The 24513-nt window shown below is 37.2% G+C and overlaps 1 protein-coding gene and 1 long non-coding RNA gene across 11 annotated transcripts; one reads left to right on the forward strand and one right to left on the reverse strand.

The window, feature by feature from the left end:
• Positions 1 to 16254: 16254 nt before the first annotated feature.
• Positions 16255 to 24106, reverse strand: LOC148865957 (glycolate oxidase 1-like). Of its 10 annotated transcripts, none has more exons than XM_088980899.1 (12): positions 23810 to 24106; positions 22687 to 22741; positions 22212 to 22336; positions 21499 to 21545; positions 20922 to 20999; positions 20667 to 20791; positions 20448 to 20514; positions 20311 to 20373; positions 20083 to 20152; positions 19899 to 19999; positions 16804 to 16908; positions 16255 to 16713 (listed from the first exon to the last, which is right to left on the reverse strand). In XM_088980899.1, the coding sequence occupies exons 3-12, from the start codon at positions 22294 to 22296 to the stop codon at positions 16513 to 16515; spliced, it is 942 nt and encodes a 313-aa protein (XP_088837025.1). In that variant the 5' UTR covers positions 22297 to 22336; positions 22687 to 22741; positions 23810 to 24106; the 3' UTR covers positions 16255 to 16512. The 10 variants fall into 10 exon arrangements, with proteins under 10 accessions (XP_088837025.1, XP_088837018.1, XP_088837017.1 ...); XM_088980892.1 differs by having other exon boundaries at positions 22687 to 22848; positions 23810 to 24002; XM_088980891.1 differs by having other exon boundaries at positions 22687 to 22823; positions 23810 to 24000.
• Positions 17173 to 17829, forward strand: LOC148865958 (uncharacterized). Its single transcript, XR_016110717.1, has 2 exons — positions 17173 to 17289; positions 17397 to 17829. It is a non-coding gene; the product is annotated as an uncharacterized LOC148865958 (long non-coding RNA).
• Positions 24107 to 24513: the final 407 nt, after the last annotated feature.

A 24513-nucleotide genomic window follows, 5' to 3' on the forward strand; every position in this document is an offset into this window, starting at 1 on the left:
ATTTTAAATTGAATAACAAATTTCTTACCTATGGAGAACTTGAGAATGGTCTCTATGTCTTCCGTCCTCTGAAAAATGAACATAATTGAAACTACGTTGGAACATATCCCCAAGAAGAGATCATGTGATATGGTTAATTCCACATGTCTGTGGCATTACCGACATGGCCATATCAATATAGATCGTATCACAAGATTGGTGAAGGATGGTCATTTGGATTTTCTAACTGTAGAAGACCTGCCAACTTGTGAGCCTTGCCTTTAGGGTAAGATGACAAAATGGCCATTTATAGGTAAGCTTAAAAGATCTATGGGCACACTTGACCTGATACATATTGATGTATGTGATCCCATGAATGTTAGGACACACAACCACCATTGTTATTTCATAACTTTTACCGATGACTGTTCTTGGTGTGGTTACATGTACCTAATGAGACATAAGTCCGGATCATTCAAAAAGTTTAAGGAGTTTAGACAAGAAGTTGAGAAACAGTTGGGGAGACACATTGAAATCCTTTAATCAGATCGATGAGGTGAAAATCTCTCCGACGAATTCAGGGACTACCTAAAGGACAATTGAATTATATCACAATTGTCTCCTCCTATTACACCACAATTAAATGGTGTGTTAGAGAAGAAAACCAAACTCTACTAGATATGGTTTGATCACTTCTCATCCTTTCAGAACTACCTATATCCTTTTGGGGACACACATTGGAGACAGCTATATACGTGCTGAATCGAGTTTCAATCAAATACGTTCATAAGACTCCCTATAAGTTATGGACCGGTAAAAACCAAGTGTAAGATACTTGAAGATTTGGGGTTGTCTAGCACATGTTAAAAGAACAAGTGCAAACAAATTGGAATCTAAGACTATCCTATTTATAGGTTACCCCAAAGGCTCTGTAGGGTACATTTTCTATGACCCAAGAGAGAAAAAAAATGTTTTGTAGTCGAAATGCCTACTTCTTGGAGGAAAGTCATATCTTGAACGACCATCATCAGGAAATTCTTCTTGATGAGGAGTGCTCAGGAGTAGCGGAAGATGTCCCACAAATTCCAGATAATACCCAACTTAGAAGATCTACCCAGGTGTCTAGGCCTCCAATTCTTTATGGCTATGATCAAGAAAATTACTTGATGGAAGCCACGATCAGTGAGGAATATCTCGTGACTTATGAAAGAATGGTAGGATCCATCATATGGATGCCAAAATAGGTTTTGGAATGGGTGGGCGAATTTCAAAAATTTCCTACCTTTTTTCCAACTGGGAATCGCATTCCCTGATTTTAGAATCAAAATTCAAGGATTCTACTTGAACCAAACTAGACCAGGTCTGAACCAAATATCAGGGGAAGGGTTATACCTGATACGGAGAATCAAAATCTCCCAACGTCAGTGTTCACGCCCAAAGAAAGATCCAAGATTTGCTCCCGCTGAAGATGACACAGCAATGGTGGGGCAGAACCAATAGTGTATGTCTCACATACCGAATTCTTCACAAGAACTCGTTGGAGGCTTAGAGCACCCAACCAAATCAGCCTTTCAGCAAAGACTGATATCAAGAACAGATTTCTTGATTCTCCCTTCAATGGAGTTCGAACTATGCGACAAGGTGGCGGCAGCTGGGGGAGATCCCTAAGGCTGAAAATGGCGTGAATGCAGTTTTCAGCTTAGGGGGTATGAGATCCTATCTCAGATTGCAGAGAGAGATAACTGCTAAACCCTAGGTTGAATTCATGCAATTCTCTGTTAGGGTTTCCTCCTTTCTTGGTGATTAAGAAATCTCCTAATCCCATTAGGAGTTATCCCAATCCAAATCTGTATTTGGATAGGGGATAATCTTAATCCTATCTGTAGATTAGATCAGCCCATTCCTGATCTCACCAGGAGGTTAATCTTAATCCTATCTGCAGATTCGCCCCCTTAAGTGGGTGATCATATCAGCCCAGTTCGAAATGGGTTTTAAGGGCCAATAAATAAATAGTGCTCAATAAGTTTCCAAACTATTGCCCAGTTGGGCTACTTTGTATGGCATGGGACCCAAGCATTGATCTCCACATCAGCCACATGGGTTCGGCCCAGCCTTTGTTACAAGGCCTAGCCGAATTCATTAGAAAGCCTAGTAAACCCCTTAAGCCCATCACATGGACCCTATGGGCCCAACACTTACACTAAGTGGTCCCTGGGCCAAGCCATCCTATAAAAACCCAGGGACTGTGGGCAGATGCAAGATTAGCCCATTAGGTATTATCCTAAATGGCCTTACGCTTAACCTCTCAGCCCATAATGATCAAGCAGTGCCCGACATGAGAGGACCTCTCCCTCGGCTGCAAGGAACAGTGCTGCACTCTCTACTCACATGGATCTCGGGAATTAAAACCATTTGCAAACATTTTGAAACTGTATATAAGTATATATCATATATATAAATTTTACAAAACAAAATTCCAACGATTGAAATCAACTGCTGGCAGTTTGGTTTCCATCAGAGAGAGTGCATCCCCAATCATTACCTTTGTCCGACAAAGGGGCTGATCCTGTCACTATGATCACCCACTCAGATGGGTTCATGAACCATCCCAACATACCCAGGTTTTGACCCCCTTTAAGGATCTCACTAATTGGCATATCAAAGACAACCCAATCCACCACCTAGTGTAGTACCATAATCGAGTCTAGGGGTTAGGTGTAATTTTCCTATTTTTCCCATCAGTCTCCAAGGTCTAGGGCAATACTGGAAATCTGGTCCGGTTCAAGGGTTCAAGTAATCCTACACTACGTGTGCCTTAGGTCTCACCCTGGCGGCTGAGACAAGCCACCCCAACAGTTAGTAGCACACCAGTGTTAGCCTTGGCGGGATAAATCTCCCCAGACTTATCCAATGGCTGTGAACATTTAAAATTAACACAAGTTCATTGAGTGTCTAATTTTAGGGTCTTACACAGAAGCATACCACACAACATGAATCAAACATGTACTTTATTTATTTACATTAAATATCAAAAGTACATCAAAACTGATTGGAGCTAAAGGCATACAAAACTGTCTAACAACTTATGCGGAAATTATGTTTGACATAGATTCCTCGAAGTGTGTAGATGTCATAAAAGTCAAGATGAATTCAATGAAAACCAATAGAGTTTGGACTCTCGTAGACTCACCCCCTGGGGTGAAAGCAATTTGTTGCAAATGGATCTACAAGAGGAAGAAGGACCCTAATGGAAAGGTTGAGACCTATAAAGCTCATCTTGTAGTGAAAGGGTACACTCAGAAAGAATGAGTCGATTATGAGGAAACCTTTTCACCTGTAGCCACGCTTAAATCCATTTGGATTCTGTTAGCATAGCAGCACACTATGATAATGAGATTTGGCATATGGATGTCAAAACTGCATTCCTAAATGGAGATCTTACTCAAGATATCTATATGCAGTAGCCACAAGGCTTTGTTACATCAGGTCAGAAACATATGGTGTGCAAATTGAACAGACCCATTTATTGACTAAAGCAAGCTTTAAGAAGTTAGAACATCTAATTTGACTCTAAGATCAAACAGTTTAACTTTGAGAAGAATCTAGATGAACACTGTGTTTATAGGAAAATAGTGGGAGACAAGGTTACATTTCTGGTTCTGTATGTTGACAACATTCTACTCATTGGGAATGATGTAGGAATGTTGACTTGATAAAGGTATGGCTTTGGCAGCAATTCTTCATGAAAGATCTTAGAGAAGCCTCCTACATCTTGGGATTTCAACTCTATAAATATAGATCGAAGAGGATAATAGGATTATCTCAATCTACTTACATTGGCAAGATTGTCAAAGGGTACAATATGGAGAACTCCAAGAAGGGATTTGCCCCTTTTAGACATGGAGTCACTCTCTCCAAGGGTATGCCTCCCAAGACTCCTAAGGAGATTGAGGGCATGAGAGAAGTTCCTTATGCCTTAGCATAGGGAGCATCATGTATGCCATGTTGTGCACTTAGCTAGACATTGCTCAGGCTGCGAGTGTGATAAGTAGATATCAATCAAAGTCAGGACGGGAGCATTGGACTACCGTGAAAAACATATTCAAATACCATCGGAGGACTAAAGTGTATTGTCTTGTCTTCGATAGTAGTTCACTACCGATGGTCGAATATATTGATGCCGACTTCTAGTTAGACCCAAATGATAGAAAGTCTACATCTGGTTACATCTTTATGATGGGGTCCTGTGTAGTTAGCTGGAAAAGCAGCAAACAAGGGTCCACAGCAGATTCCATGACCGAGGCCGAGTACATTGCCGCAAGTGAAGCTGCCAGGGAAGTAGAGTGGATGAAGAAATTCATTCACAAATTAGGAGTTATTCCATCCAACACATCACCCATTCCACTGTTGTGCGACAACACTAGAGCCATTGCTCAGGCTAAGGAGCCAAGAGCCCATTCGAAGTCAAAGCACATCGAAAGGAAGTATCATGTACTTTGGGAGATTGTTGGTAGAGGGGATGTCCAGATTCAGAAGGTAGCATTAGCAGAGAGTGTGGCAAATCCATTAACTAAGCCACTAACACAAAAAAATGTTTGAGAAACACATGGACAGTATAGGACTGAGGCTTGTACCAGATTGGACCTAAGTGCAAGTGGGAGTTGTTAGGCAGTTTATGCCCTTAGCTCCAATCAAATTGATATACTCATACATTTATTGTAAATTTGTAAAAGTACATAATTGTTTCATGTTATGATTGGTGTGTTTCTATATAATTACCTCTTAAAATAGACACTTATGAGCCTCGTGTTAGTTTAGAATGTTCTCAGCCATTGAATAGATTTGGGGAGTTTATCCTGCCAAGGCTGACACTAATGTGCTACCAAAGAAAATGGGGCAGCTTGTCTCAACTGCTAGGGTTGAACCCGAAGAACAAGTAGTGTGTGTTTGTTTGAAGCACTAAACCTGGACCAATTTCCAGTTATACCCTGGACCTTAGAGACTGATGGGCAAAATTGGAAAGTTAAACAACCCCTAGAGTTGATTATGGTACTACGTTGGGTGTCAGATTGAGTTGTCTTTGATATGCCAATCAGTGAGATCCGTTGGGGGTCAAAACCTATGTATATTGGGGCAGTTTGAGAATTCACTCGATTAGGTGGTCATAGTGACAGAATCAACCCTTTTGTCGGACAAAGTGAATGATTGGGACTGCACTCTTTCTTATGGAAACCAAAACTATTGGCAGTCGATTTCAACTGTGTTTGAGATTTGTTTTGCAAAATATGTTTATATGATAATATAGATATTATGTTTTAAGAAAATGTTTAGAAAATGTTTTAATTAATAGGACCCATCCGAGTAGAGAGTACAACACTACACCTTGCAACCAAGGGAGAGGTCCTTCCCTGTTGGGTAGTGTTTGATCATTATGGGCTGAGAGGTTAAGTGTAAGATACCATTAAGGGTTGTTTACCTTATGGGCTATATCTTACTTAAGTTCATTGTCCTTGGGCCTTCATAGGATGGCTGGACTCAATGATCATTTACTGTAAATGTTGGGCTCAGAGCCCATACTAATGGACTCAGGGGTTCATTGCACTTGATAGTGAATTCGGTCAGGCCTTTTCACAGAGGTTGGGCCGAACCCATGTGGGGCTTATGTAAGGTCATTGTTGGGGTCCCACGCCATACAAATTGAACCTAAATGGGCCAGCAACTACCTAGGGACATGAGCCACTTGCTAAACAGGCCTAGATCCCATGATTAATTGGATTAATCAAGTGGTCACATGAGAGCTTAAGTAGTCAAGTGACTTGGGCGAATATGGGTTTGGATAAGGGTATGGAGCACCCATTAAGATAAGAGGAAAATTCTTATCCACTTAGAGAGTCCAAATCCAAATAAAGATTTGGATTAGGAACCTCCTAATTTGATTAGGAGTGGTGCTATTTAAGGCTTATAAAAGGAGAGATCGAACTGCTCCAATTACACACATCTACTCGCAGTTCTCTCTCTGCTCTTGCCGCCCTAGATACCTTAATTCGTTCTCCATCTTGTGATTGATCTTGATCGGTTCTATTTTCTGAATTTTGCAAGAAGATATCAAAATTATTTCGTGATCACCTCCCTTGTACGATCTAATCAGTTGGATTGCAGTTTTGTGAAAAACTGCGTTGCTAAACCAGCTTCATCCCAAGTTGCACCATCTTTAGTAAAAGCTAGTTTTGAGATTCAATTTGGGTGTGGACTACCACTTTGGGAACTACACTTGTGGAATCCGTATCAAGTATATTTCTCCTTTCTTTTGATTTCAAAATTGGTCCAGTTTCGGTGCAAGAACGATTATTCAAAAATGCAATTTTTCTAAAACTGGGAATATGATTCCTGAAAGGTTATAAGAAATTTTTGAAATTTCGTCCAACCATCTAGTATGGTTCGACCATCCATATGATGGATCTAACCTTCCTTCCACATGCTCCAACTTAAGGGTGGGTGTTATAAATAAAGATGATTGTAACAAACTCTAGTGACGTGACTAAATTGTCCAAGTTGGATCAACAGTTGTCCAACTTGTGTTCTCTATATATATCTCTACTGGAGATATACATAAGACTTGACACCACATAAACATATTTATGAACTGAGTTTGGCATGGATCTATCCAAATCAAAATCAATTTTAACGGGTTGGATTCTCTAATATAAGACATGTTGAATTGGACAAACCCATACTTAATGGTCTAAATTAGTTATTGAATTCGATTGGACCTGATCCCTGGATTTATATTGGACTGGGTCGAGTTGAATCAACTTCCGGTCCATTGAAAGAATGAAGATAAGAGTAAAGATGTGACGGGTGTTATTGGACCAGGTTTGGATTGGACACAATCTGAATTAAAACCAATTTGAATAGGTTAGTCGGTCCAATAAGACATTGAAGTCCCATCTGTAATATGTGGGCTCATGATAAACCGGATCAGGTTGGGCCCGACAAATATCCAGTCCATTAACAGCGCTATTGACTACTATTATATAATGCAAAACTTTTTGGAACTTGAACATACACTATCATAGCTCTTATTGCTCATTTTTTTTATCCTGGTAATGGTGATCTTTGAAAGCCATTTCTGGGAGAATAATAGGATCCAACTCATGGTCCATTATAAATCCGATTCGTTTTATTTTCTTTTTTTACTTTTTATTCCTTTCTTTATTCTTTTAGGCTATGTTTGTTTTGATAGAAATAAGAAAAAAACAAGACACCAAAAGAAATAAGAAAGAAACCGAATGTTGAGGGGGAAATTATTAAGGAATTTTCAGAATTTGTTAAGAAATTTCCCTCAACTTTCTGTCACCATTCTTTCTTATTCTCCATCAAATTAAACAGAGCCTTAGGTTGCATTTGATTTGAAGGAAAAAAATAGGTAAAAGAAAGAAAAGATAAGAAAACCTTTACAAACCTTTATGAATTTTCCTACCTTTTTCCTTCCTTTCCCTACTTTTTTCCTTCAAACCAATTGAAAAAAAATAATAATAATAATAATTAAAATGATGAAACCAAACCGACTACTAGCTTTAAAACACGTTTTATTGTATCCATATAAAAATCACGTTTTAAGCATCATTTTTTATTGTTGAAGATAATTAACAGTATTAGCTACTTATGGGAAAATTGGAATTAGACATGCGGCATAAGATTTTGGTAAAGAAAGTAGGAAACATTTGCAATATAATATACAATCTTGACTTGTTGACTGAGTTAACTTCCAGAGCTTCTAGAGTATTGACCACGGACTTGTGAAAAAACAGTAAATGAAATTCACCTTTAATTAATTATTAAAATTTCCAACTCAATCAAAAGTAAATCGTCATTCTTCGCTGTTGTTTTCCACATTTTAATGATGAAGTTCTTTTAAATATTCCTATAAGTCCAAATTTGAGAATTTCCTTTTAATCCTTTCACTTGCTTGCACAGATGAAACAAAGAACAGCAAAATGCTGATGAGCTTTCTATCTTCTCCGAAATGAATTATGTTCTCGGCTCCGTAGTGTTTGTTTGCAGTGAAAATCTGAACAACATACAAATTTTGCAGTTGGCTCAGTTTTGCATATGTTTGTTTACAATTATGATTTGCATTTCTACTTGATTCAAAATTTGTACTTTTAGTTTCATTTGCATACTCACTAAAAGTGCAAACTTTTGCATCTTAAAAATGGATACAAAAATTGCACCACCTTTCTCATAGACAATTCTCTCTCATATAAAGTGGAATCTAAATGATATTGATGTGGCACGATTCAGGCACTTCTAACTGGCTGCTGACTGGTTCCTTGCTGGCAACGGACGACACCTGAGAAGATGAAAAGAAGGATTCCTGGGGATTTACCCGGTGGAAATGCTCCGAAGCTTAAGTCAGAATGTTGAGGAAGGAGAAAAAAGAGAGTGCAAATGCTAAGAGTGTAGGTCGCGCTTTATCAACGTGCTCGAGAGATTAGCTCGCGAACAAGTAAAGACTCAGGTTGAGGATATGAGTGCGGAAGTATTCATAAGTCTGAGAGAGCCTTTCTCCTTTGCCCCAGGGGTTTTTATAGGAGAGTTACTGTCAAATCGGGTGTAACCGCCACTGGGCCCCTGCCGCAACCGTTACCTGGTAGGGCTGCGTAGGTGATCGTTGCAACGCTTCTCTTGCTCGGATGAGTGACACGTATTAAAAGGGAAGGCATGCCCCCACCTGCTGAAAGACATGGGTGTAGACTGTCAAAAGGACACGGATGAGTGACACGTATTACGGCTTGTCAGATAGAAGCTTCCTGATAAACGTTTGCACTGCTCCCTTGCGAGCTACTTTGTAGCGAGCTTAGGAATACTTCGGGGTTACCTTTATTAGAGTTGGTCCCTTGGGATGACACCAGCTTAGGGGCTGGAGCGATCTAGTTTCCTTAGTTCGCGAGCTGAAGTAGCCTTGGGATATCCCCTTTGGGGTAGCTCGGGGAACCCGGAGCTCGCATTCCAGCGAGCTCCCCCTTCTTTAAGCTATGATATAGCAAGCTGTCCCATAGGCTCGTTACTTAGTCATTGCCAGACTATGATATTAAGTTGTTGCCCGTGCTGAGTCAGGTCTGCATGTCATCATTTCATAGGTCGGGTCAAATTTCAAGCAAAAGTAAACTAGAATTTAGACTTGACCTATTTGTAGTCCCATGCATTTACACTACCTCAAATAAAATTTGCACCACAAACAAATTGAGCCTTTAGGCTCCATTTGGAAGGAGTACAAATACAAATATGTAGAGTGTAAAACCTTGTATTTGTATTATTTTATATGTATTTGCAGTGTACATTTTGTATATATGCTCTTTCCAAACTGAGCCTTAGGTTGTATTTAGTTGCAAAGCAAATCTGAACCAGAATTTATACTCAACCTATTTGTATGTTGTATGCCGGATCATACATTTACACCAGTTCAAATTGAATAAAATTTGCACTGCAATCAAATACAGCCTAAGCATTTACCCATGTTTGATTTGAATGAAAATAAGAGAGAAAAGAAAGTTGAGGGAAAGTTCTAATTTCCTATCAAACCATGACAACAACACTGAAATGATCCAACAATGAAAGCAAGTGTAAATCAACCTTGTCTTATTGACATTTTGACTGAATGATTCTCTAGATCACTCATACCTAAGGTTTGAAGTATCAGAAACGCAAATGTATCGGAAAGGTAGTTTTAAGAGACGTATCGAGATACGCCTTGGATATGTATGCATATTGGAGAAAAACTAAGATACACATAGATACACTTGGAAACACTATAAATACTTTAATAACTCATAAAAATACATCAACAACACTAAATATAAGACCTCAATGAGGGGTATATACATTAAATTAATCTATTCTAATGGTTTTATGAAGAAATATATTATAGCTAATTTTAATTTCATTATAAATCCTATGCTTAACTATAATTTATAAATTATAATTCTTAAGTTTTAATGTTTTATGGGATGAGAAAAACCCAACTCTCCTATCCAACCATAAAACATGCATTGGCACAACTTCTATGTGAAAATATAATTAATAATGATTTATTATTTATTATTCATTTCCAAAAATTATAAAAAATAAATAAATATTACATAATATATTCAAAAAAATAGTTATTAAAGAAGAAATTTCAATTGCTTTGTGGATATGATAGATCATCAATGAAGTATAATATATTCAATCATTGCAATCAAATGTTGAAATATAAATATTTATTTATTTTTAAATCTAAAAATATAAAAATAAAAAAATATATTAAAGAAGAAATTTCAATTGGTCTATGGATATGATAGATCATCCATAGAATTATAATATATTCAATTATTGTGATCAAATGATAAAATATAATTAATTATTATTTTTTTAATTCTAAAAATATAAAAAACAAAAAATATATATATTAAAGAAGAATTTCAATTGCTCTATGTATGTGATGGATATATCCATAAATCTAAAACATATTTAGTCTTTATAGGTAGAGAAAAAATTATATTTTCAATTTTTTTTAATTTATATTTTCCCAAATATCTTCATAAAATTTCCATAAATCTACTGATAACACAAAAAAAAATTGTAATTTTTAATGTAAGAAATGTAACATAAATTTAAACATTTAAGAAAAAAATGAAATCACAAGATACTATAAAAGATTGAAAAAATTTTACCTATTTTTGCATTACTTTTTCAAAATTTGAAAAATATTTAAAAAAATAACGATTCACACTTGTTTCTTGCCAACTTTTGCAAATCTAGCACTCTAGGAATGAAGTTTGGAGTTTTAGAGTCATTTGGGGGTGAAAGAAGACTTATTTCGGGGAAAAGATGCTTTTTTGACCCCTTTATTTTTTTTTTAATTTTTGGCCGTATCTTTTTCGTCGATATGCTACCGATACACCCCCGATACGCCCCAATACACCTACGATATGGGTCCGATACGCATGAAAAAAGACGAAACGTCCGATTTCCATGCGTATCCTGTATCAGTTTTTCAAAGATACGATATGATACACCCCATATCAAGCATATCATATCAAAATTTTAAACCTTGCTCATACCTATTAGTAGGCGTGGAAAAAAGTTGACCCAACCCAACCCGAAAGAACATGAATAGGGTCTCATTTTTAGATACCTGAATTTGAGAATGACCTAACTTGATCAAACTTGGAAAAAACTGGGTTGGGTCATGGGTCAACCCATTCACCCAATTGTCGGGTCTAATTGGGACTATTTATGCATTGTTAGAAGTTTTCACTCTTTAATTTTTACTAGTTAGTCTTTACTCTTTATTGTTTACTCCTTCAATTGTTAAATGTTTTCAAGTTTTTTTATTTTATTTTTGGAATTTTAAAGTTAATTCCTTTAATTTTGGCATATTTCATGTATTTTCTCTTTAGTTTTTTAAATTTCAGTTATTTTTGGAATAACCCGAATTGACCTGTGGGTCAATCCTAACCTGAACTTTTAGGGTTAAGGTCTAGCATTTGACAACCCAAACCAAAATCAAACCGAAGTATCTTGACCCAACCCGAACCCAACCCACCCAACCCAATTGCCAGGTCTACGGCTATTAGAATCTGGAACATGAGTGTTACTTGGTCAAGCATCTGTGGCAAAAATTTTGGGCATAAACCCACGATAGAATCAGGTTCCATGGTGCGTATCAGATGCTTCAAGATCAATGCATTATTTTTATAGCCTAGAAGTACGATTTGGGGAGGCCCAATCCCAATGTGGCTTAGCTTGAGTCAGAGTGACTGACCCAACCCAAGCTTTGCATGGGTTGGGCTTGCATATCTTGTCTGAATTTCAGGCTTCCACTTGGGATCCTTCCCCTTTGATGTTTTAATTCAATGGAGATTTGAGTGGAAATTAATAGAATGGTAGTCTACCATTTCTAAGGAAACTAATTGAAGTTGTGTTTGAAAAAGCTTTAGAATTTGTGCTTTTAAAGCTTGAAAGCATAAAGCCCAAATTTTCTTGTTTGGGGATACGTACTTTCAAGGTAGTTTTGTGTTTTCTGAAGTAAAACCACGTCTGCAAACATTGCATTTGGATAAACATGTTTCATTAGAAGTAAGATTCCAAAAGGAATAAGTATTAAGAAGCATGAAAACACAGCCCGAATTCATGACTTTTATTTTGGTAGGGAAGTTATTCATTAAAAGAACTCATGGATACAAATTAGTGTTTTTCAACCCGCCACTGACTTGGATGATTTTGGGTCTAGTTTACATGAAACCTGCCGTTTGGTGAAAACTGTCCGACCTGAATGGTTGAATTATTGATCCATTCAATCCAGCCACCAGGTTATGGGTTACACGTTTAATGTATGTAAAAATTTCCAGAGGCCATAACTTTATGCTTGGTTGTCTGGTTTAGGTGATCTTTATATTAATTAATGGTAGTTTTTTGAGATCGATCTAATTTGCTAGAAAAACCTTTTTCTATTTTTTGACTTAAATCGCATTTTGGCATTTTTTACAAATAAAAAATTATAATGTATATATATCCATGACCTGGAGACAAAAATGATTCGACCTAGAGGTTAGCTTTTAAAAACTTGTTAAAAACTACATTTCTGCTAATGAGATCATTTAATGATTTAGGCTGAGAACTCTTGCTAGATTATTGGATATTCAATAATTGACAATGTTGGGCCTGGTTCATTTTTATTTTAAATCCTTTGACTGACATATTTCTGAACGGGCTTGGGTAGATCTATATTGCTGCCACTAAGTTGGGGGTGGCCTGGGCTAAGGTCGATCCAACCCTCGCCGATCCAAATATTAATGGAATAATGGGTATGGACTATAAATGTCAGGATTTTATGTAAATGACAGAATACTGCAGATTAAACTTCACATAAATGACACAATACTATGGATTGCATAACTTTATATCTCCATTTCTGGATTTTTTCTCTTTTTCCCGTGGGCATAGGCCATAAATTAAATTGCATAAATCTGTGTATATTTTTCTTGAGTCTGTCTGTCTTTTTCTTCTTTTATTATCTCCATTCTCTGCCAATCGTTTCCGGTCTTGGATTTGTTTTACTATAACACTCTAGACAATAATATAATCGAAGGAGCTGTTTGAGTAATTAAAGATCCCAACTCCTGTTTTGATCATCTATGATTTCAGACTTTTGAGGATAGAGAAGACCCACCTGAGGACCACCTGAATGCATTAATTGAGGATTTCCATATATCACCCCAAATATTCACTTCATCAATCAGACAATAATATCTATATTTCTCTATGGTATATGCATTTCTTCATAGAGACCATCAAAATATATGTTTATTATGTCCCTATAACAAAAAAAAAAAACTACTATACCAACATTTATTTCACTGTTATAAATCAGTTTATATTTTATACATTACTTTATATTTATAGCAATTAGACTTGTTCACTAGCCAGGCTTTGAGCCCAATTTTACACTGTTTTGAGCTCAGGCTTCAGGCTAGGCCCATTCAAATTTTGACAAAAGTTAAGTCCAAGCCTGACCCATGAACAAGGTTTAATAGCGGCTTATTTTCAGCGCATTGTTTTACACCTCTGGAAACTGTCACTATAGGCTATAGCGGCATATAATAAAATTCCTCTCTAAATAATTCAATAACAGCATTTAATTAGCCAATAGTGGCATATAGATACACCACTTTGCTATAAATATAGTACTTAGGTGGCGCCACATAAACGTTGCTATTGAATTCCATCATAGTCATGAGTAACTGAACATATAGTGGCATTTATAAAAGCTGCAATAGCTTTGCTTATTTGAACCTAGCGGTCATGAACGTCGCTATAGATAACAAAAACCTGTTCAAATATCATATTCAATATTACAGTCATTAAAATCTGTGATTTTTCATATCCCCTATATGTACATTTTATTTCCCTAAAATCAAATTTGTAAATAATTTTTTAATAAAATTCAAAAATCGATATGCTTTTCAAATAGGGTTCATACATTTATACATTAAAAGCATATTCACACAAAAAAAAAGTATATTACAAATGTTGAATGAATTGTTCTAATATATATGAAACTACAAAAAACATATCAATATTAATCAAGAAGTCTTCATCCATCAACTAACTATTTCTCCTAATATCAACCTACAAAGAAAATGCAAAGAAAAAATTTAGAATAAGTACTTAGTCCAAAGCTATGAACAAATTGACCTACTAAATCATTCAATACTGAAATGTAGGAATTTTCTAAAGAGCAAAGAAAATAAAGCCTTTCAATTAATCTTTCATGAACCCAGACTGGGTTTATGAGGCTGCGTTTCTATGTTACTAGCATTTTAACCATTTGTATAGTGGACGTTAGAAATTGAAGGCAGTATGGTTATTTGGTATGTTGAGTAACTTTATCTTATCCCCGTTTGGCAATAGTCCTTATATGAGCCATGACTAATCTGTTAAAGGTAGCCGAGACATAATTTCTTCACTTAATTTGTTCTCTAATTTTTCTCGTGCATGGCTATTGTGCTTTTTCTTTTTATGTGAAAGATGGAACTGCATTCTTTCTGACAGAAATTGATATTTGATGATTTCTGAATGAGTAATATCATGTGGATACGATATAAACTAGTCCAATAGCATCTGTTAGGAAAGAAAAACATGTTGGCCAAGGCACACTTGACAGTGGTGCTCTCTGCTTGGGCGAGACTGACTGAGTTTGAAGAGACCACATCTCCGCCCCACAGCACATTCCCACCGTGTATTGGGAACATCTTTCGATGATAATACCAGTTCCGATGATGTCATCATCGGGAGATGTTCTCAATACACAGCAGGGATGTGCTGCGGCTCCTTGTGGGGCGAAGATGTGAACTCGAGTTTGAATCCTCTAAACAAATGAAATTTTGGTGTGACCCATAAATGAAGCTGACATGGCATATCACGATTGGCCTAGTATTAGGCTTAGAACTGTAGAACCATTTGTAGGAGAGGCACATGCCAAAATGCCAATCTGATTGTCCCACCTTTGCATATACAATGCTTTACAGAGGGAAGTGTAAAGCAGAAACTGTATCCACTGGCGGTTAATGGACCCCATCTAACCCTCATCCCCCAGCAAAGCAGAGCCAGAAAGAACGAATGAGAATCAGCCATCAATTCATCTCAACCAAGGTTTGTATCAGCTATTTTATTTTCAGTCCCATCCATCAAAAGTCTTTTCAGAACTTCAACCATAGTCATTCTTTGCCTCCACTGCCTTTAGAACCCTTTAACAGTGGTTGAGCAAGGCCTACATAATCAGTTCTTGTGGAAAAGGTAGTAATCTCTTAATAAACCGCTTCTCTCTTATACACCTTTGAGCTGGTGCAGACTGCAGAATAAACCTTCGTTTTAATCAACTAATGGGTTATTTAATTGGTCTATTGGACAGGTTTGATCTCACAAAGGCAGGGCTGGAAGTTCCTTCCATTGTACTGGGACCCCGTGAACAGCTATGACGTGCTGAAAACCATTTTTCTGGTTTGGTATCTCTTGGTGAAAGAAATGAATAATAACCTGCTCAACTCATCCGAGTCAACACAGTATGGACTGACTGAATGAGTGGAAGATGATAGCTGGATCAATTGGATATATACAGTTCCCACTGACCCAGGATTGATAAACATCTTCACCCTCTCAACCCCCTATGTATCCCCTAGTTTGCCTAGCAAAAAAGTGACCGAGTTAAAAGAGAAAATCAATTGTTTGGATAATCAGGAGGAATCCCTGGGCCCTAATAGTGGATTGATGGCAAGCCCTCGTGATGTTTTCTTGGTATAGTGGTGGTTAAGTGAGGTGGAGATGTAATGGAAGCAATGGGTGTTTCCAACAAAAAACACGTTGATCCATATAAAAAAGACGTAAACTTACAGTTGTACGTAATTCAAACTGGAAGTAGTGCAAAGTTCAGGCACTTGAAGCAACTTGGAGAAAAAAGAGCTGCAGATTTTTATGCCATCAGGGATCTGAGATGTACATCTAATGTCTTTGACAGATTTGAGTTTGTGGTGGTGGGGAAGATACATATATGGGTCATTTAGAGGTAGAGGTGTAAATCTGGCCCAGCCCGAATTTGAACCGACACAGCACGATGGCATGCGAGCTGTGCCAGGCCCGGCACTATGGTACGGGCTATGCTGGGCCTAGGGTTCCAGGTCCATGGGCCGGCACGGCATGGCCCATTGTCAAAAGTTCCTTTGGGAAGTGCAGTTGCAAATTGGGTGTCAACAAACAAGTATCAACCCAGCCTCGATTGAAATTTTGGAGAACAAGATCCTGGTTCAAACAAAGTCTACAATGGCCGCCTATGGAAGTACCATATTCATCATTACAAAAGCTTAAGAACTCAAATAATTATTACTGCACTCATCAGATGTCAAATAAAACCTTCAAATGACAACAGGTTCTCAAACAGAGAAACCTTAATCTTATTGTAGGATTTATTGGCTTGTTGGTGAACAAGAATATTTATAACCTGGCCGAAGGGAGAGGAGGAAGACGTCGACAATGGTCCCATTCAGTCACAATGTGGTCCCGAGTAATCTCCTTGAGTGAGCGGCAACCAGATAGTGCCATAGTAAGCTCAAACTCATCATGAAGTATTTGGAGCACCTTCCTCACACCAGCTTCACCATCAGCAGCCAAAGAGAATACCACAGGCCTTCCAATCTGAGATTGAAACCAGAGTCAGATAAGAAAAATTGATGAACAGAAGAATTTAAGAGGCTGTCACCATGATTTTGTGGTTTATCTACTTACAAATACGCCAGAGGCTCCAAGGGCTAATGCTTTGAAAACATCTGTCCCACGCCGGACACCACCATCCAGGAAAACGGGAACTTGGCCTTGTGCAGCTTTAACAACCTAAATTTAGTTCAACAGAACATGTTGTATATCAGTACACCATGTCAAAAAAGGAGATTACTCAATGTTGTTCCCAGCTACATGGGGTCATAGGTAGGGAGGGGTGTCAATGGACCGGTTTCGGGTTGGACACCATCCGAATCGGAAGTGATATGGACGGACTGGACGGTCCTAAAATTGATATGGACGCGGACCGGTCCGAACATGAATAGTCCATTCATAGAATGGACCGAAAGTGGACAAAGCCACTAGTTCAAATGGTCCGTTCAATGTTCATTTTCGTTTGAACTTTGAAGCATCAAGTGTGGAAGCTTTCGAAGTGTAGGGTTCAGCGCCTCTGCGCCTCCATCACTCCATCCTCAGTATCCCCGGCGGATGGTGGTATTTCGTTTGATCACCTGATTTTGTTATTTCACCATGCCTAATGCCATGTGCTCTCTCTCTCTCTCTCTCTCTCTCCCCTACATTTGAGCCATTGTCACTTGTAGGAAGTATACTTTGTTCCGGTGGAGGAGAAGGCCCCATCCTTGCCAAGAAAGGATTATCCGAAGCCATTAATCTTCCACAACGGATGGGCGGTGGCAATGCCTACACCATTAAACGTGTCGGTAGTGCTACTGTGGGTACCTATGGGAGTCATTCTAGCCAAATGCATGGTTCAGTTAAAAAAGTGATAGATTTATTCAGATTTTTTCTTTTATTTTCTTTTTCTGTTTTAGAAAGCCAAATGCATGATTCATTGTATAGACACTCATGATATGAAAAATGGGAGTTTCCAAAGGGAAATGTTTTTTATTTATTTTTTCTTTCTGTTTGTTCAGTTCAGTATGTACTGACAGCTTACGTTGAGAGGGGTTCACTGATACATTGTGATATTTTGAACATTTGCCCAACTGTACTCATAGTTATCTGACCCTGTACATATATTTAACTATTGTTTGGGATTACCAGGTTTTGATCATTGGGGTTAGGCTTTCTATTTCTTTTAGGACAATAAATTAGGTTGGAAATGTAATTGAAAAACCCACTTCACTGGTTGGACCATGAACAATAAATTTGTTTTTTAACATACCTAACAAAAAAATATCATCACTGATTAGATTTTAAGTTTTTTTTGCCTAAAATAGATTTTCCTGTTTATATTCTGGCCTTTGATGCCTATACTTTCAGATGTTAAATTTGTTTCTTCAATTTGAGCTTTTTACTCTTTCATTTTAAGTGAAGTCTATGCATATGATGTCTTACACTTGATCACTAAGGTAAGTTCATGTGTTGACAAGTACATAGAATAGAAAAAAGCTCTGAAGGGTTGCTCTCATTAGAGAGCCTGTGGAAGTAGATATCAGCCATGTGATGGTATATGAGGGATTGGCTGCAGTGGACTATTGCTCTATGTCATATTCTACAAGCCAGAGTTATAAAAGATATGAAAAGATATTAATGGGAGTTGGAGACCATACAAACGTAGGTAAGAATCACTAAAGCACCCTGCACAAATATTCCTGCATGATCCAAATATGCTCCCTAACATGGAGGAACATTTTACTTGTTTTTTCAATTTTTCCCTTTGACCAATTGCAGAGCACATTTTTGTTTTTGTTGTATCTCAAGACCTGTTATTTGGGATGTTTAAATAAAAGTTAACCCCACCTTACTTGGATATTTCAGATAGAATTGACTGAATCTTCATCACTTGCTTCACTGTCATTGTTACTGCTCCCACTCCCATTCCCACTCCCACTCTCACTGTTGTTCTCACTGCTATCACTTGAACTTGAAGTCTGCTCATCTCTTTCTTTAGCATTCACCTGAGCCCTCAAGGCCTCTGCAGCATTAGGGCCCTTTTCTGCCTCATCATCACTGACATTGAGGGTTGGAATCTCTAAAGGTAATTCCCCAGACAAATTGTTCTGATAGACATAGAGATATCTGAGGGTTGGAATCTTCCAAATGCTTATTGGAATCTCTCCAGTCAATCTGTTTGTAAACAATGCAAGTTCCTCTAATTTACTCAAAGATCCCAACTCACTTGGAATTTTGCCTTCGAGTTGGTTTTTCTGCAAGAGTAATTCCTTCAAGGAACTACAGGTCCCAATCTCTGGTGGAATTACCCCTGACAAAGAGTTCTCATTGAGGTAAAGTAGCTCCAATTTAGTTAGTAATCCAAAGGAAGAGGGGATCTGACCTGTTAATTTATTACCCAGAGCTGCCAAGAATCTTAAGCCACTGCAATTGCCCAAGCCTGATGGTATTTCTCCATCAAATTGATTGTAAGTCAAGACCAACTCCTGCAAATTCCTGCAATTACCTGGAACCCCCAACTTTATATTGCCCTCAAGTCTGTTGGAACTGACATCCAAGCAAGGAAGGAACTGAAGATTGTTTAGGCTCTTAGGCAGAACTCCTACTAACTGGTTCTCAGTAAGATAGAGTTCTTCCAATTTAGTACAATTCCCAATAGATTCTGGTATCATCCCTGATAATTGATTACTATAGAGCCACAGAGATGAGAAGGTTTACTGAGATGTTAATGGTAGTGACCCACAACTGAACCTGCTTTTGTGAAATGAAATCATATCCTTTTATGTTGATTTTTAAGTATGGAAAACATTTTTTGAGGAAAACATTTAATTTGGACTGGATTGGGTCCAATCCGGTCCATTTGCATTTCAATTGGACTGGACTGGATCCGGTTTGTATGGGGTTTGGACCGGATTTGGTCCAATCCATTTGTAAATGGACCAATGTTGGACTGGACCGGATTGGACCAGATCCAGTCCAATTGACAGCCCTAGTCATAGGAGGCATTGACTGGATACAGACCTAAACTTTGGCATTATTTTATTTATTTATTTATTAGCACAAAGAAACCACTCTCAGACTTCAACCCACATTCACATACTTTTGTCAGCCCAAGATTTTACCATTAAACCAAGCAATAATCCATCATATGATGTCAAATATATATAAGATATAATTAAGGTGCTAACCTCTTCTAGAGCCATGATAGTAGCAGGGACATAGTCAAGTTGACGGGCTCCATGATTTGAGACAATGATTCCTGCTGCTCCAGCTTCTATGGCTAATCGGGCTGCATAATCAACATATTGGAGCTGGAGAGTCCATATAAAAAATTAGGAATATGAGAAGAGTTTCAGTTCCAATATTACTTACCATCCTCAGCAGTGAGTACACCCTTCAGTAGGATAGGCAATTTTGTGATTGTTTGGAGCCACTTCACATCCTGTCCAAATTCATTGCAAATGTTTCAGAAGAGTAGACTTTTTCTTTTATAATTCAAGCAACAATAAGAGATATATATCCATCTTGTCTTTATTGATCTATGACAACTATGATATGACTTGAAGAATAACCCCAATTGTTGAAGTTTCACTAACATACCTTCCAGCTTAGAGATCGATCAATTTGTCCAGCAACATATGATGCAAGTCCAGAATCATTTGTCTATGGTTGGGCCCAGAAATCAAACCATGAATGATTTAAGGAACATAATCAACAATAAGAGTGTTTTCACTAACCTTGTCTATCTTTCCAAGGACCAACCCCTCAAAATTCTTCAATGTCAAGAATGGTGGTAAACTGAATCTGTATAACATTCCATTAAAAGTAATTCAGATTCGTATAAAACAGCAAAGTGCACAGTTCAAGCACTCTTAAGTGCGAATTTACCATGTAAAGTCAAAAAATGGATCAACCTAATTAAGTAATTTCTACGGATAAACAAATTTCAGAATGACCTGTTCTTGATGTCAGCCTCCCTGCGCCCTAGTCTTGGAGTATCAACAGTGAGGGCAATTGCCTTGAAGCCCGCCCTTTCTGCTCTTCTAACAAGCTGAACAACGAAATTCCTGTCTTTAAGTACCTGAACAATTTGCAAGGCAACCATTTATCTGATAGAGAAGATGGAGAATTAAAATGCAAAAAGCACTTCATAGAACCAGATCCAAAAAAAAAATAATAAAGAAAATAAAGAAGGGTCAGATGAAATCTACATAGAGCTGGAAAAAGCGAATGCCAGGTCCTGTTGAAGCAACCTCTTCAACACTGGAAGTAGCCCATGATGATAATGTCTGGAACAACCAATCATGCATAAATAGAGTGAGGAATGTATATTAGTCGTGTAAGATCTATGAAGATTATAAATTCAGTGGAAAAAAATCTGCTAAATGTAAATTTGCAATGGTGTGAATAAAAATTTGATCCTAATATTTCAGTACTAAATCAAAGATGTATTGGTACTTGGAAGTTTACAGTATTACATATAATCAAACAAATATATACTTATCAGCAACACTTGGTTTGTTAGCTAGCTTTTTTCCTATTCAGTTAGGAAATCATCACTGGCTAGAAACAAATTGGGCCCCTTTTTAATGAGCATATGAACAATCATATCAAATATATAAAGTTTCCAAGACAATGGGTTCCCTTTACATGGCTCAGAAACTATTGTCCTTTAACTTAAACCATTCACATTCAAACTAATATTGACTTGAAATTCAAGGGTTGATGCTTATGAGTTAGTTTAAATAACATTTTTTTTCATAAAACATAAAAGATGAGAAATCAAACCATAATGGTGCCAGCAGCTGATGCTGCTCTTGCTGTTGCATACTCTCCTGCAGAAGAATTAAATGTTGGGATCAGACATGTTTATCTTCTTTTTAGGAAAAAAAAAAGAAGGATTGAAAATTATAATAATTACAGGAAGAGATTGGGCTTCCTTTTTAACTTCACTAGATTAAGTCTTAGAAATATTACAGTCCTCAAAACCCCTGAAAAAGAAATTTGCCTGAACTGTGTAGACTCAGTGCTCAAGAATGGAATCAAAGAACCAAATATATTAACTAAGATAAATTCAATCAAATGCCAGTCCAAATTTTAAACAATTAGGATGCTTGAAATTTTTAAGTCTTGTGCAAGTCTTAACCTTAACTCAAAACATGTCCCAGAGATCAATTGGTACTTAGGAAACTTCCCACTAATTTGATTAGACCCAACAAGGAACTCAACTTTCAAGTTGTCAACTGAGTTTGGTGTGAACTTACCCTCATTACTGCATCCTAGATGTTGTTTAGATTTTTCACCAAGATATAGCTTAAAACTACAGTTACAAAACTCAACCAAATATACAAAATTTGTCTGTAATGATCAAATATGACTCAATTAATCCCAAATAGTATCATTCAAGTACATGGACAAGTTTCAAATTTTGTTATTACTACATGTTTCTGAATTTTACTCTAGCATGACAAGAGGACATGCATATGGAAACAAGAGATTACCATCAGGATGAGCCATTTTTTGCATGGCAGTGGGAGCAATCATGATGGGCATTGACATCTTGAATCCCAAGACAGTAGTGGTCATATCTATCTTACTGACATCAATAAGAATACGAGGTCGAAACCTATTTGTACAAAGTTACAAACAAATAGGGATATTAGTAGAATCACCACAATGAACTCTGCATCTTTTTGTATCAAAAAGCAAACTCTTATCACAAGTTTGCTTTAAAGAGAAATAACATTGGAAGAATAAAAAGGACTTGGCCAAAGCATAGTAAAAATGTAGGCATATAATCAAAAGAAGGAAATTAAAACCGTTTCTGGCTTTTCCACAGCAAGCACTTTGAAATAAAAGGACTTGCCAATAATACCAGGATCATCCAAATATGGAAAAAGGGTGAATCAGAGAGTGACTGAAAACTTTAGGATACGTTGATGACCATAAAGGAATGAACCAATAAAGTAAGCTTACAGAATCCTTGAGAATGCATTTCTGTTTTCCTGAAGAGTCCATTGGTCCTCTGCACCTGATGCATAATAGTCATATATCATCTTTGGCAGTTTCTGCTTTGCAATGGCCTCATACTCCATAACATTGGTTATCTCCATCTTTACAAATGAAAATTGCACTTCTCTATTAAACCACTCATAATCAACATAAGACAAATCCAATAAATCAGATTCTATTCATATTCATCAGAAGCAAGAACAAAGATAGTGATATCATAGTTTGCACAAACCTACAAAAATTGACTCCAACTCAGTTCTGGATTACCATCTTGATCAGAGTAGTTCTCCAGTCAAAAGAACAGAAATAAGATATTAAATAGAAGACCAAATTCAGCTAAATCCTACGAGATAAAAAAGTCTTTAATTCAAAACCATGTATTAATATTGATCCCCTGGAAGGGATTCTGGATCTCAAATAACTTAAATGGACAGGTTGCAGAAAAAGCAAAGGAGATTCTAAGATTGATTCACAGCAAAAAGGAAAATCCCAGAGAATGTTCCATTAAGATTCAAACACCACTCAAATTCACTATCACAGCGAAAGAGTAAGCCTGAAATTCAGTGGAAATTTTAGTAAGTAGCAAATATCACCACTAGACAGCTTATAATCAAATTCCCAGAGCAGAGAAACAGAACCCTGATAATCAAATTCTATTTAAAACCAAGTCTCTGAAAGAAGTTATAAGCTAATAAACCCCACTTCATAAATATTCAACTGGAGAGTCTTTAGTCCGATCCATGTAAAACACCCAATAACAGAAGAACACAACTCGGATGGAAATCAAACCAATGTCACGTCGCTACTCCATACAAGAAAATATGAAGTCAAGCACTCAAAATTGATCAAGTATAGAGACAGGAGACCCACATGCAGAAAATGCATGTAGACAATCTAAAATCAGAATTTTCTGATCACTGAAGGCCTACACACAAACAACCTAAAATGAGAACAGTCTAAACAGTAGAGAGGAGCAGAACAGACCTTGGCTTCTTTCACCAAGCAGGAAAAGCGCACGAAAGAAACCAATAGAAGCAGGTAGAATAAATATTTATGAGTTTACGTTGGTTCAGATAAAGAAATTCACCCTTCGTTACGAAATTCTCAACTCAATGATACAGCAAGTCTGCAACCATTAGCATCTGTGTCTTCAAAGGGAAAGAATATAAACACCAATAAAATATTTCTTTTAGGATTTTGTACAAGAATCACTTATTCAACCCAAAATCCAATAAAAAAATGTTGCCTAAACAGGTACCAAACACCGCCCGAATCTTCGCTGTTGCTTCTCAAATTTAAAAGTTTTATATCAGACCTTCACGTGAACTCAAGCTCGTGACAATACACGTGACCCGATTTAATTAAATTCCCAAGGGGAATTTTCACCAATTACGGGATCCACCGGAGACTTAATTAATCGGTGAATGTGGATTTTATTTCCACCCATTCCAAGAACGGGTTGCCAATGAATGGAAATTCTGTGCTGGGAATTTTGGTCGCAAAATTTATTAATAAAATAACTATCAATTTCGGAATTGGCCATCAGAGTTTACAAACTTAACTATTTTTTAATGCTTACACTTGTTCCCCTGTGCTGTTGTATGGTTTCTGTTTGTTAGATAGGCTGCATTTGGTAAGAATACAAATGTTGAATTTGAGAAAATTTGCATTTCAGCAAATATTTGACAAAAATGTCTTTCTATTAAAAATGAAAGTCTTTTGCTAACCAAAAAATTCAAATTTGTTTTTGTTTAACAGAAGCAAATCTGCAATACAGTTCAGTTTTGCAGG

The sequence above is a fragment of the Nelumbo lutea genome, chromosome 3, assembly GCF_056320005.1.
Source record: "Nelumbo lutea isolate HS-2025 chromosome 3, American lotus-T2T, whole genome shotgun sequence".
In the NCBI taxonomy this organism is placed as follows: Eukaryota; Viridiplantae; Streptophyta; class Magnoliopsida; order Proteales; family Nelumbonaceae; genus Nelumbo; species Nelumbo lutea.